Source organism: Cynocephalus volans, chromosome 6 (assembly GCF_027409185.1).
Source record: "Cynocephalus volans isolate mCynVol1 chromosome 6, mCynVol1.pri, whole genome shotgun sequence".
NCBI lineage: Eukaryota > Metazoa > Chordata > Mammalia > Dermoptera > Cynocephalidae > Cynocephalus > Cynocephalus volans.
The window spans coordinates 148,124,281-148,137,250 of record NC_084465.1 but is presented as its reverse complement, the minus strand read 5'-3'; the positions used below and the strand labels follow the sequence as shown (position 1 = coordinate 148,137,250).

Below are 12,970 nucleotides of genomic sequence, written 5' to 3'. Positions count from 1 at the left end.
TCCAAAGTCAATTTTACAAACATTACTCTTAGTAGAAATCGGGAAGCTAGGACATTTTTGTTTAAAGCAGCTTTGATATATCCAAGATATGTAAGAGATTGAATGTTAGCAAATTATTTCATTCACTTACTCAACAAATATTTATTGAGCATCCTATAGGCCAAGCCCTGTTCTGGGGTTGGGGGTACAGTATGACATATTCCCTGCCCACAAGGACTTAGTTCTAGGAAGAAAAAATAAAACAAAGGTATAATATAATGTCCCGTGCCCTCCTTGGCCTTTTATTTCAATGTACATGATGTGAAATGTATTTTATATCCGTGAATATCAAATATTCTGGAAATGCCAGTGATTCTGTATTGCTGTTTTCTCTCTTCGATCCTGGTCTATCACTACTTTCCTTTACTTCCTTCTCCCAGGCTGGTTCAGAGCTTTCCACCCTGTCAACTAAAATGACAGTGGGCCATGGAATCCAAATCGTGGAATCCAAACTAAGAGGCTTTATTATCAAGCTAATTAAAAGGGCTTTGCTGTTTTCAATCGTCCATATTATAAACTAAAATACTGATAGTTATAAAAATGAGGCAGCCTCATAAAAAAGTAATAGGTCACCATGTAAAAACAGGTACAGTAATGTACCATAATAAACATTTTATATGTAAACATTACAACTGTGTGCACATTTTGTTCAGAATCTCCTATCTGACAGAATAATCATAACTCCAAAGCTGCAAAACACTGATTTTACTCCTCTCCACCCCCACCATTTGTTTTTCAACTGGCAGTATCAGAACTAACAGTGTTCCTAAATATGTGAGTTATTACAGTATGTTAGATGCTATAGGATATACCAGGGTGGCAGACAGGACTCATATCAGCTTGGATCTCTGGCCCTGGATGCTTGAAGCTCCAGGCTGAGAAGGGCTCTTACCACACATGGGATTCCAAATGCTCTGGGTGGTAGTTGGTGCTTGTTCTGGGTTCAGGAGGGAAAAGTGCCCAGAGCCTGCCTGGCTTTTACCATCGCTGGTACTTCACACCAGCCCTAGAAGAGGTTTATCTGAAACAAACCTACTCTAAGTGTTTAAGTGTAATGTACACATATTCTATTTTCCAACATATTACCTATCTTCAGATAAAAAAACAAAGCCATGTGGATATTTCATAAGACAAGGAGCAAGAGAGTCTTCTAGGAGAATAAAATTTTCCCAAAGTTGAAAACATATGGGTTCTCATTTCTCTTCAAAATTCTACCTAAACTGCCCAAGTGCTGTTCACAGGTTCTTGCTGCTGAGATTCTTCCAGTTAACAGTGAGGCCCCATAAATGGAGATTTCAGTGTCAAGGGATACATAGTTGCATGGTCTCTGATAGGTATGTGGGGGTTGGGGGGCATTTTGGGAGACCTATCATGTGCTCCAAATTAGCAGTAAGCATAAACAACCAATGCTAAAATACACGAGTGAGCTTTGTGGGGTAAAATCTTCTCTTGGGAGAAAAAAGCCTAGTTGATTTTCTAGCAAAATCTGTGTGACTAAACAAAATTCAAATAATTTATCTAAATATTTCCTTCATGGTCAACATCTAGTTCTTTCTACCTATTTATGTTCTAACTCATTCTTTAGGGCTAGAAAAGAAAGGTTCTGTAAAAGTAGGTTTAATTTCAACTCAGTTTCCAAAATAAAAGGAAAAAAAAAAATCTCTGAAGTTCTAATTTATTTATCTGTTGAACTGAAGTTCTAAACAAAAGTAGGACTTTGTATATTCAAGGTCCCCTTGAAAGCTATCAGATATGGTGACCCAGGCTTAAACATCACCACAAAGATTGTGGCCCTAATCTCTGAGTTATGCTTAAAATTTTTTGATAGCAGCTGTGTTGATATTTGTACAGTTAGAGGGCACTTGTGAAAAAAGAGAGGCTGTCTAATTTTAGAGTAAGACTATATTATAATACAATATTTTATAAAAATTTTACACTATTTTGAAAGTAAAATAGTGGCATAAGCTGTCTCCCCGTCCTCTGTAGGCTCTGACAGGAGGATCCAGCAGTTGGAAGTCAACCGTTCATTGCCTAAAACTTATCCTGAAACTTTTGCATGAAGGATCTGGGCTGGTGTCTTTGAAGTTCCCCAAGTATCTCAATTGGCAACCTGAGACCATTGCTAACTTCCCACCTGCCCACCAGGAAGATTCCAGCTGAGGGAAGCCCATGCATGAGGGCGCTGGTTGCCTGTCATCAGACTCAGGTCCTTATATAAGCCAGGTTGTCTTCACTAAAACCTGACCAGGGTGGTTATCAAAACCCAAATATGTCAGCTGCTGGCCACTGCTACTTCCCTGCCTCCTTTATCATGCACAGGGATTCTCAGTGCCTGGGTGATTAACCTGCAACACAAACCTCCTAAGGAAAAGGATGATACACCACAGAACTTCCCAAGTGAGCAAGATAATGGATACTGGACAATGTGCCAAATCTTCTTAAGAATATTTAACATCATACACATATTAAGAAATACAAGTGGTCAATAAATAAATTCTATAATTTTTCAGAAGGACAGTAAGGTTGTCAAGTGGGCTGTCTCCAAGCCCTCATCCTTGGAGATTCAAAAAAGCCCTTTTATTCTTAATTCACACCCAATTCTAAAAAGCTTGGCAAAACTATGAAGATGTTAAAAAGATGAGTGGCTGCCAGGGATGGGGAAGTGAGGGAAGGATGGAGAGGTGGAACACAGAGAATTGTCAAGGCAGTGAAAATACTCTGCACGATACTATAATGATGGGTACATTTGTCCAAACCCAAAGCACGTGCAACACCAAGAGTGAATCCTAATGTAAACTACAAACTCTGGGTGACAATGATGTGTCAATGCAGGTTCACTGATTGTAGCAAACAGACCACTCTGGCAGGGTGTTGATAACGGGGAAGGCTGTGCACTGTGGGGGAAGGGGGTATGTGGGAAATCCCTGTACCTTCTGCTCATTTTTGAACCCAAAATTGCTCTAAAAAATAAAGTATTTGAAAACACACACTCACCCTTTGGTTGTAAATTCCCTGGCCCCTGCTGCATTTCTTAAGCTGAAAAGCTTGGGAAGATAAAGACCACATGAAGGGGAGGGGGAGGAGGTGCTGGTCCTGGGCTGGAGGATTCCTTTACGTTTTCTTAGTCAGGCCTTTGCCACCCACATTTGCTAAACCACGAACCCTGAGTCCAGGCTACCCTAGTGTCCTCATGGAATCTGGGATTCTCATGAATGGGTCTCTAGCAGCCCCCACCACCTCCGTGTTCGTCGGATGGAAGACAGACGCCAGTGCAGCTGCCTTGGGAAGCAGGGACATGAGATACAGATGCAGCAGCAAGCGAGTCAGACCAAGTTCCTCGGGAGTTTGCAAAGGTTAGCGCTGAGCCCACGCGGGGACTCTCGAAGTCAGCCTGCTCTGCTGGGGTGGGGATTGCGGGTGGGGACGGGGAGGCAGGCAAGTGTGCATAGCCGGCGATGGCTGGCCTGGATGTCAGCCCCCAGCCCAGCAAGGGAGAAGCGCCCTGACAGCAGTGGACACTGTTATTTACAAAGGATGGTGACATGTAACATATATGGACATTGCTATTTCGTTGAGTAGTAAAGAAGGTGAATTCCATTTATTTTAGCAACCACTTTCTTCACAGAGAAAGAACAACGAAAAATGTAAAAACAGAACAAGATACCTTTTGCGTGGGCAAACCTTTTAAACTCATCTTTTAAGACAAAAATACACACTGCGCAGGGGGAAAGTCTAGAGCTTCAGTGCTTCTCCTGTTTCCAACCCAATGAGCTGCTCCACACCCCACCAACACACAGTTCTGTGTGATCATGCTTTGCCAATCATGGTGAGCTGGTGAAGGGACCCCACCACCCTGCTTTCCTGTACCCTAGGCTGGGGGTTGTGGCCCTCGGGAAATAGCAGCTGCCTTTCCTGCCCTTGGCCACATAGCCTGTGAGCTCATCACTCCCAGGCCAGCTCGCTGTTTCTGCAGGACATGCTCAGGGACTAGTCCTGACACATCCTTTTCTCTAGTGTTTACCAAAATGTCTTCGCAGTCCTGCATGACCAGGTCAGCCATGTGCACATGAGCGGGTGTCACATCTGGGAACACAGGATGCGCCACCATGTGCCCTTTCCCCTTTATGGGGCTTCCTTCTTCAGTGACAGCATGGCTGTGCCAAGTGGGCTCTGCAGCTGTAGTCTGTCTTTTTAAAATTCTTTTCCTTCTGGACACAGAGATCCTGGGGAGAGCGTTGCAGTAAACCATCCAGCAAGAGTGGTTAAGGAGTTTGGGAAATGTGGGGCTGGAGCATAATGGCATAGCTAAAGAAGCATCAGTTGCAGCCCATGGGGCAGCCAGCTCGAGGGGGCCACCCCACCCACTCCTGCACCCTCTCTTTTACCTTCTTATGTGTGAGAACTAGGTTCTCGCCCAGTGCCAAGTACAGAGTTCCTCACATGGTAGGCATAAAGTAATTACCATCACTTTACATTTACACAGTATTGAACTGCATAAAAAGTGCTTTCAATGTCTCATTTAATCTTCACAAAAATGAACATAATAAAGTGTTTTATAATTCACAAAGCTCATGTGATCCTGCTGGCATGAAGTTAAGTATCGCTGCTCCCATTTCACAGATGAGGAAACTGACCTCTAGAGAGGTTAAAACACAAGTGGTGACCAAAAAATTGAAAGCAGGGTCTTGAAGAGAATTTGTACACCCATGTTTATAGCAGCATTATTTACTGTAGCTAAAATGTGGGAGCAACCCGAGTGTCCATCGATGGATGGATGGATGGATGGATGGATGGAACCAAAATGGGGTATGTACATACAATGGAATACTATTCGGCCTGAAATCCTGATATATGTCACAACATGCATAAACCTTGAGGACATCCTGCCTAGTGAAATAAGCCAGTCACAAAAAGACAATTACTGTATGACTCCACTTACATGAGATACTTAAGTGTAGTCAAAGTCAGAGAGACAGAAAGTAGAATGGTGGTTGCCAGGAGCTGGGGAGGGTGGGTAGTGGGGAATACCGTTTAATGGGGACAGAGTTTCAGTTTTACAAGATGAAAAGAGTTCTGAAGATGGAGGATGGTGATTTTTGCACAATACTATGAATATATTTAATACCATTGAACTTCACACTTAAAATAGTTAAGACGGTAAATGTGTTTTACCACAATAAAAAAAATAGAAAAAAAGGGGAAAAAATCCCACAGGGCTAATGAGAGACAAGGAAACCACAAAATGGTTAACAGGTGGATTCTGTACCTGTGTGTGCAGAACTGAGGAAGGGCTGTTTGGTCCCTGAGAGTTGCACAAAATCATCCCTGCATTCCTGCTTGTGCCTTTGCGGGCAGAAATAACCAACCTGAATTGCAAATTCAGGCGCACATTCACGGCTGTGTCCCCCCCCCCCCCTTTTCTCTCTGCTGTCTCCTGCTTCAGTGGAGACACATGGATATTAGGAAAAGGACTATGCCATATCTTCTAAACCTCAGCAGCAACTACCTCTGGGACAAGTAGGAAATAGGGCCTGGAAAGGGTATAGGAGTAGGGGCCTCCACTCCTTCTTGGGAATAATGTGAAAAGCCTGTTAGGTGTTACTCAAAACTGCTGTGTGCAAGTCTTGGCCATGGTGACTGTGTGGATGCTGGCCTCTGCTGAGGAAAGGGTGAACTGGGAAATAAAAGAAGATTGCAACAAGATTCTCACCACATTCTTCTGGTGACAGATTTGGAACGTGAGCTAATGCACACACCAGCCCAGCCAACATTTAACAAAAACAATGCTATCTGCAGCCGCCCCAGGGCATCTTTCTGAGCACAAAATAGCCTGTCCCCACTGGCTCACAGGAGCAGCTCAGGTTTTTTTTTTTATTGATGTGAGGGTGTGGGTAATCCTTGCAAGCCAATATGTCATTTTGTTTAGCTTTAGAAATATTTGATCATGCTGATTTGGCAAAGAAAAAAGTTTTCTATAGCAGGAATATTTCATCTTTGCAATAACTAGCCTGGGCAAGTAAGAGAGGAGGAATAGACAGAAGGGGGGTCTCAGGCAGTGCAGGTCCTCGGCTGGACACCCAGGACACTTAACCCCTAAGCCTGACCTTGACTCTCACGCAAACTCGGAGAATAACAGCTGTTTTTCTTCTCTTGCCTGGAAAATTTAGAACAAATTTTAAATGGTGAGAATTTTTTTCTTTTATTTTCTCTCCATTTGTTATTCAGTCTTTCCTTTTCATTTTAAAACTTTTTGTAGTCTTCTAGATGTAAGCAAAAACAAAATAAATTCCCCAAAGTTCAGATAGACAAGGTTTGGGTGGCCCACAGATCAAACGTAATTTGCAATAAATGTGAAAGATATTCATGAAGTATATATTAAGTAGGATATAATTAATTAGACCCCTCTCTGTTTGGTTTGCTATTCTGAATGTTTGCTGTTCTAAAGTAAGAAATAGAGCTAGGAATAGGCTAATCACGCATTTCATGAACTGATCAGATATGCTGCATGTGGCAAAAGAGACATTCTACTATTCAGTGCTTTGGCCTGGATGAGATTCCTACAAGGATCACTGAACACTCTTTAATCTGAATTTTGGTCATGAGTTATGTGTGGCAGAGACTATAAACCACAAAAGGGCAGGCAAATTTATTTCAGACCTCATGGTAAATTTAGGCTTGGAAGGGGCTTTAGAAATCCTCTGGTTTAGTAATTCTCAACTGTGGCTGAGAATTATGACACTCTCCAGGAGCTTTAACCTGCCCATGTTCAGGCCCCACCTGATAACATCAGAATCTCCGGGTGGGACCCAGGAGTTTTTTTTAAAGCTCCCCAGGTGACTCAGTGGGCAGCCCAGGGTGCAAACCTCAGCCCGGGGAACCTCCATATTTGATGGAGGAACGCAATGGATGGCTAAGGTGCTGTCAGTAGCAGTCAGGAGAGTAAGAACTCACGCTTTCCTTTTTTAAACACCAGTATCATTTACATAGTAAATTCTGTCACATGGTGATGCATTTAAAACAAATACAATCAGAGAATAGGCAATTAAGTTTTATCAGTCCCAGAAAATGAAATGTTGGAGAAAAAGGACCCTACGCAAAAATTAAGTAGTGGAATTATGATAAAAACACAACCAAACAAATCCCAGTGAACCAGGAGTAGGAAGAGATGAAAGGTCATTCTAATTAAAAGCCCATGCTGGCATTGACATAGCCCCCTCCCAGGGCTCCATGCTATGGGACCATATTTATAGTTAGAAGGATCTGACCCAAATTACAGTCAATCCATATTATAATGAAGTTTCTAACACTTAGATGGTGAGCAACTCACTTGTAAAAATCAGATCTAATGCAACCACACACACACACTCTCCCCTGATGTCTGCGGTGTTCTTTCTTTAAAATCATTTTTCCTGGCTCCATTTCTCCCTGTCATTAATATACATTACTCATATGCTAACTTGAAAGGTTTGCATTTCACTGCGGTTTTCATCTTCTCTATCTCAGAAACATGTTACTACAATTATTATATAAGTTTGTCATCCAAGGAAAATACCTAACAATACTACCATAAATAAGTTCCTGGAGCAAAGGCATGAAAAAAGATCTCCCCTTGAGTTGTATTTGTTCGCTCTGTATTCCAAAATTCTACATGCCATATTTTAATCTAAAACAAATGCACACATCAGATTTACCAAACCCCAAAGCTTGGCCTAAAAGCAGTTATAAAGATCAAAATGTGCTATTCTTTATCAGTGATACAGGATGCTTCTAAACCATTATTAGGGAGAACAATGCATTATTACATTTTAAAATATTTCTCTAAAAGAGGAAACATGTTTAACTTGCATTATAGGACATATTCTTTCAGCCATTCACCTAGCCACTTCTGGCCCTAATTCTGGTAGGGGTTTAAGCTTGAGATACGATCCATAACTATATAATGAGGTTCTTGCCACAGGCCCACTTCAGGATTGAATCTGTAGCTTTCAGCTCTGACGTGGGGGCAGGAGACTGATGGTATGTCACAGATGACACTTAATGCAAAGGAACAGCCCAGAGCTTAAGAGCCTGGACTCAAAACAGACTGCGTTCAAACCCCAGCTCTGGTGCTTTCTAGATGGGAGACTCTTAGGCTAATTATCCCCTCTAATGACAACAACTTTAAGGTTGTTCTAAGGACTGCTGAGATAGAGTACTAGGCACAATGCAGACTTCTGTAGATTCTGTCACCAGGTGGCAACATCAGCAGCTCTGCACAAGTTCCCTCTTGCCTTTCCTTCTCTGTTTCTTCTCTTCCCTATCATGCTCTTTCCTGGGCATATGGATACACAGATACCTATCTAACTTATCCCTTGTCCATTTATCCATTTGATTATTATTCAGGTTGTGGACTGCTGAGTCCTTTATTCTAATTGTCTCTCTTTTTTTACCAGTTAGTTGCTTGTTGGGATCATTATAAATTCAATTTAGCCAAATTTTAAGATACGTTTGGTATCTGTGTGATAGATTTGGTAGTGGTCTTCCAAAACATGGGACCCTGGATTATCAGGTTATATTTCAGTCTTTTTGCTTTTACCAGTGTTATGGAGCTATTAGCAATTCTAAATACCTACAAAAGTAATGTTGTCCATGTCAACAGAGTTTTGGTTATTTTGCAATAACTTAAAAGCACAGAGAATATTTTGGACATTTCATCAACTTTCCCTGCACGTGGAATATCTTCCAACACGTCTGCTTAACCCACCTTGCCTTGATTCCCAGCTGTGGGGCAGCCTGGCTTCTGGCCACAAAGGCCCAGAGAGAGTACGTTCTTCCATAAAAGGACTGGGCAGGCAAATGTGTTCACCACCAGAATGATTTGGGGAAGAAAGAAAATACAAATGTATCAATTCATGAGTATAAATGCTTATGGGGGATTGGAATTTCTAAGTAAAACTCTAAATTGTGTGAATTTGCAAACTTCAGTTTTTAGTGGCTTTGCATTACAACGTTTAAAGATGCAAACAGTCAAGTCTGAAAGACGGCTAAATCTAATTTTAAATTGAGAGGAGAGGTACAAAAAATTAATTGAAACCTTTTCATTCCCATTAAGATCATAATTATATAATAAAGGCCTTCCTACCTGCTTGACTACTGGAAGCTTGGAGCACAGTCTCGCCTGTCGTCAGATGTGTTTCTTTGGAGGCAAATACATAAAAGCTAGTGCTGACCAGGGCACGGTTTTCCACGAGAACAGTATTTAGCCCCAGGTGAGGAAAACTCTGTGAAGGACCTCCACAAACCCTGTTCTCTTCTCTCATCCTCTTACCCAATAAATAGAACGAAAATGCAAAACAATATTTCTTATACTTTCTTCTTTACAAAGAACTGAGGCAAGAAGAAAGTTAGTAATTTTGTGTCCTGAAAGACTAAAGATAGGAAGCTTTGTGTTTCCAAAGGTATGAAATAAATAAATAGGTGCTCATACCAAGCTTTTATAACAAAAATGGAAAAGTATTCAGCAAGCAGACGCTTGAAGTGAAGTCTCAAACAGTGAAATAGCTCTGGCTCCAGGCTACAAGACTCTCTCAAGAAGCATGATATAATTTATGGCAGACAGTTCATCTAATTTCTTCACCTGCAGGTTTAAAGCATATTTGGTGTTCCTATTTAACAGAGCAGCTGGCTGGATCACGAGGAAAGTGATGAAATGACACAGGAATGAGCAAAGGAGACTTCTCTCTCAAAGCAGTCACAATATCTTACTTCATCCAAGTACCCACCCAAGGCCAGTCAGACCACATTCTGAACAGAACATATATTGAAAGGAAGAACATTTAATGAGCACCGAAGGGCATATGTTTCCAAATGATCTGTTATTTTTGGAATTTTACTCAATTCATATAAAATTAGACGTCTAATAGATGTCCTACTTATGTATGACTTTATAGCCAGGACTAGACCCGCAAAGGTAACTCTATGTAATAAGACCACAGTACAGTCTTTTAAAATCCAATTTATGTTTGTAATTCTTTGATTCATGTGATCAGAATAAGCTAAAAAGAGGGTTCACAGTGAAACATTCTAGTCTCCTCCTCCGTTTCCTAGTTGCCAGTTGTTAGCGTCTTGTTTGTTCCTACAGAGTTTCTTTATGCAAGCAAATGGAAGTAAATACTTATTTTCCCTCAAAACATAAATCATAGCGAGCAAAGTACACTCAGCGATGAACTCTGCAGGTCTTCCCATATGGGCACACAGACATCATGCTCATTTTCTTACAGCTGTGTAGTATTCCGCTGTATGGAGGCTCCATAGTTTACTTAACGAGTCTTGCACTGAGGGGCATTAAGGTTTCTAATCTTTTGCTATTTCAAAGCTACAGCATATAACCTTGAATGCAAGTACATCTGAAGGAATGGACAGAAACTGCTAAATCACCCCTCAATGGCACCCTACAATTTTACACCTCCATCAGCCATGGTTCTTGTTTCTCCACAGTCTCACCAATCAGTGTAGGATCAACTGCTAATTTTTTGCTACTCTAAGGTCTCCCAGCCATTTAATATGAATTAGCATCTTTTCATATGTTTTAGCCTAGCTGAATTCCTTTTTCCTTTTTTTTTGTGAGCTCTCTGTTGAGATCCTTTGCCTATTTTTCTGTAGTTTTGCTGACTTTTTTTTTTCTGGATTTCTAGAAATTTATATATTAATACATTAGCCATTTATTTATCTGTGATATGAGTTGCAAATAGTTTTCCTAGTTTTTTTCCTTTCTCTTTGTTTTTTTTTTCCCCCCCAGTGCAAAAGTGGCTTTTTAAAAAAAGAAAAGTTGATTTTTATCAGTCTTTTCTATTATGGTTTCTGGATTCTAAATCAGGTGGAAAAGTCTGCCAGATCCATAGCTATGAAGAAATTCTTCTCTGTTTTATTCTGATACTTAACTTTTTTTCATTTTGAAAACACTTAAATCTATACTAAGTTGAGACAATGCTATAAAAACATCCCTATACCCACCACCTAGACTCAATAATTACCAAGGTTTTTGTCATTCTTGCTGCTTCTGTTTCTTACCTCTTCTCTCTCTCTCCAAAATTATTTTAAAGCAAACCCAAAGGATATCAAGTTATTTTACCCCTACATATTTCAATATGCATTTAAAATTTATGAATATTTTCTTGTATAACCATTAAACAATTATATGTAACAAAATTAATAATATTATTTGGTATCATCTAATACTTAATCTTCAATTTTTTCCAATTGCCACAAAAATGTCTTTTTACAGGTGGTTTGTTCAAATAAGGATGCATCTGTGGTTTCACTTCTTAAAACATTTAACTACTTAAATATAAGATCTGTTAGAAATGTATCCTGATGTATGGTACAATTTATTCTTTCATATGGTTACCCAGTTGCCCTAGATTTGTTGGGTAGTCCATTTTTCTCCATTGATTTTAAATGACACTTTTTTCATTTATTTATTCCCATATATATTTGAAACTATTTCTGGCTTTCTAATCTGTTCCACTATCCTGTTTATTCACTTGCCAGTACCACTTTATGTTAACTATTGAGGATATGTAATGTATTCAATAACTGGTAACTCTTGTTTATTTATCCATGTGAACTTTAGAATCCACTCTTTTTTTTTTTTAATGATTGGTATTTTATTGGGAATGTGTAAATTTAATAAATTAACTTAGAAAGCATTGATACATTTATGATCTTGAATTTTCCTATTCTAGAACACGCTTCTTTTTCAAGTTCTTTTTCGTATTCTTTAGGAGTGTCTCACAGTTTTTACACATCGATTTTACATATCACGTTAAGTTTATTCCCTGGTATTTGATCTGTTTGTTACTACAGTAAATGTGGTATTTCCTACCTGTAAAGTCTTTGAAGGGGTTGTTGTCTGGAGGTACAGCTATCACCAATGTTAAGATATTGCTCTCAGTTTTGAAAGAAGCTCAGACGTCTAGCTCACCTGTACTGCGACAGCCACAGCACATCTCAAAGCCTTCCTCCCCCTCCTCCTGTCCCATTCACTGGCAGGGCTCAAGGAGCTAGGAATCTGTAGTAAGCAGAAGACATGAGCTGAATGGTGGAAAAGCAAACTCTGGGAGAGCTGTGAGATGCCTTCTCTTCTGTCAAGCTTTTAAGGAAGCCAAGCTTTCTCTAATATGTAACAAATAATGTGCTGTGTGATTAACCGTACTGCAAGACATGCATCTACCTGATAGTTCTTTCCGGTTGCCAAGGAAGGGTACAAAAGGCCTCTGCAGTCACTGCACGCACAGCTCTGGGTTTGGCAGTCATTTTGAGTGTTATACTCCCTCCCTCCCACCTGCTCGGTATCACCCCTGCCTCCGCACCCTGTCAGGTGTTCTTGCTCAAGGCCACCCACCAGGCTTCCAGCCGGGCCAGGCAGGATTAGCTTCTCTACTGTGAGAGGGACGTCAGGCAGCTGAGGCCGGGGTGGCAGTTCCCTCCCTGCAGAATCCTCTGGCTGAGGACACCAAGCTTGGCCTGCTTCCTGCTGCCTGTGACCTACCTCTGCCAGGATGCACTGGGGAGGACAGAACAGCTCACACTTTGTCACCGGAGCACCCCCACCCTCTTCTCATTGATATCCTGTGGCTCCCTGTGGACTTGAGTGGTTCATCCCACTGTGTCTCTTGGACTCTTGTAGATCTCTATATCTAATCAATCCCTCAACCCGGGCAATTCTTCCCTCCCCCTCGCTGGTCCCTTTCTTCTTCCTGCTGCCACTGTAGTAGTTCGAGACTTGTCCAATCACAGCTGCCTCTGATCTACCTTCAGTGCCACCACCTCCACCATTCCATCCTTCCCATGGCCGTGAACACCTGCCCTATTCAGAACACCCAGTAAACACACCGCTCTCCATTGACCAAACACGCTCCCTTCGTCCTGCCTTCGTTTGCCTGTCCCTCCT

The 12,970-nt window shown here is 41.1% G+C and overlaps 1 protein-coding gene across 11 annotated transcripts in view; it reads right to left on the bottom strand.

Moving 5' to 3' along the window:
- SVIL (supervillin) overlaps positions 1–12,970 on the bottom strand; it is a 146,499-nt gene that overhangs the window by 113,599 nt on the left and 19,930 nt on the right. For 7 of the 11 annotated variants that reach the window (XM_063099646.1, XM_063099645.1, XM_063099644.1 and 4 more), the window contains 2 exons: positions 11,903–12,088; positions 8,783–8,862 (listed from right to left, as the gene is read on the bottom strand). The exons of 3 other annotated variants lie outside the window; for them this stretch is intronic. In XM_063099646.1, the coding sequence (XP_062955716.1) occupies positions 8,783–8,855 (73 nt within the window). In that variant the 5' untranslated portion in view covers positions 8,856–8,862; positions 11,903–12,088. The remainder of the gene's footprint in view (positions 1–8,782; positions 8,863–11,902; positions 12,089–12,970) is intronic. One more of the 11 variants, XM_063099643.1, reaches the window with a different exon arrangement.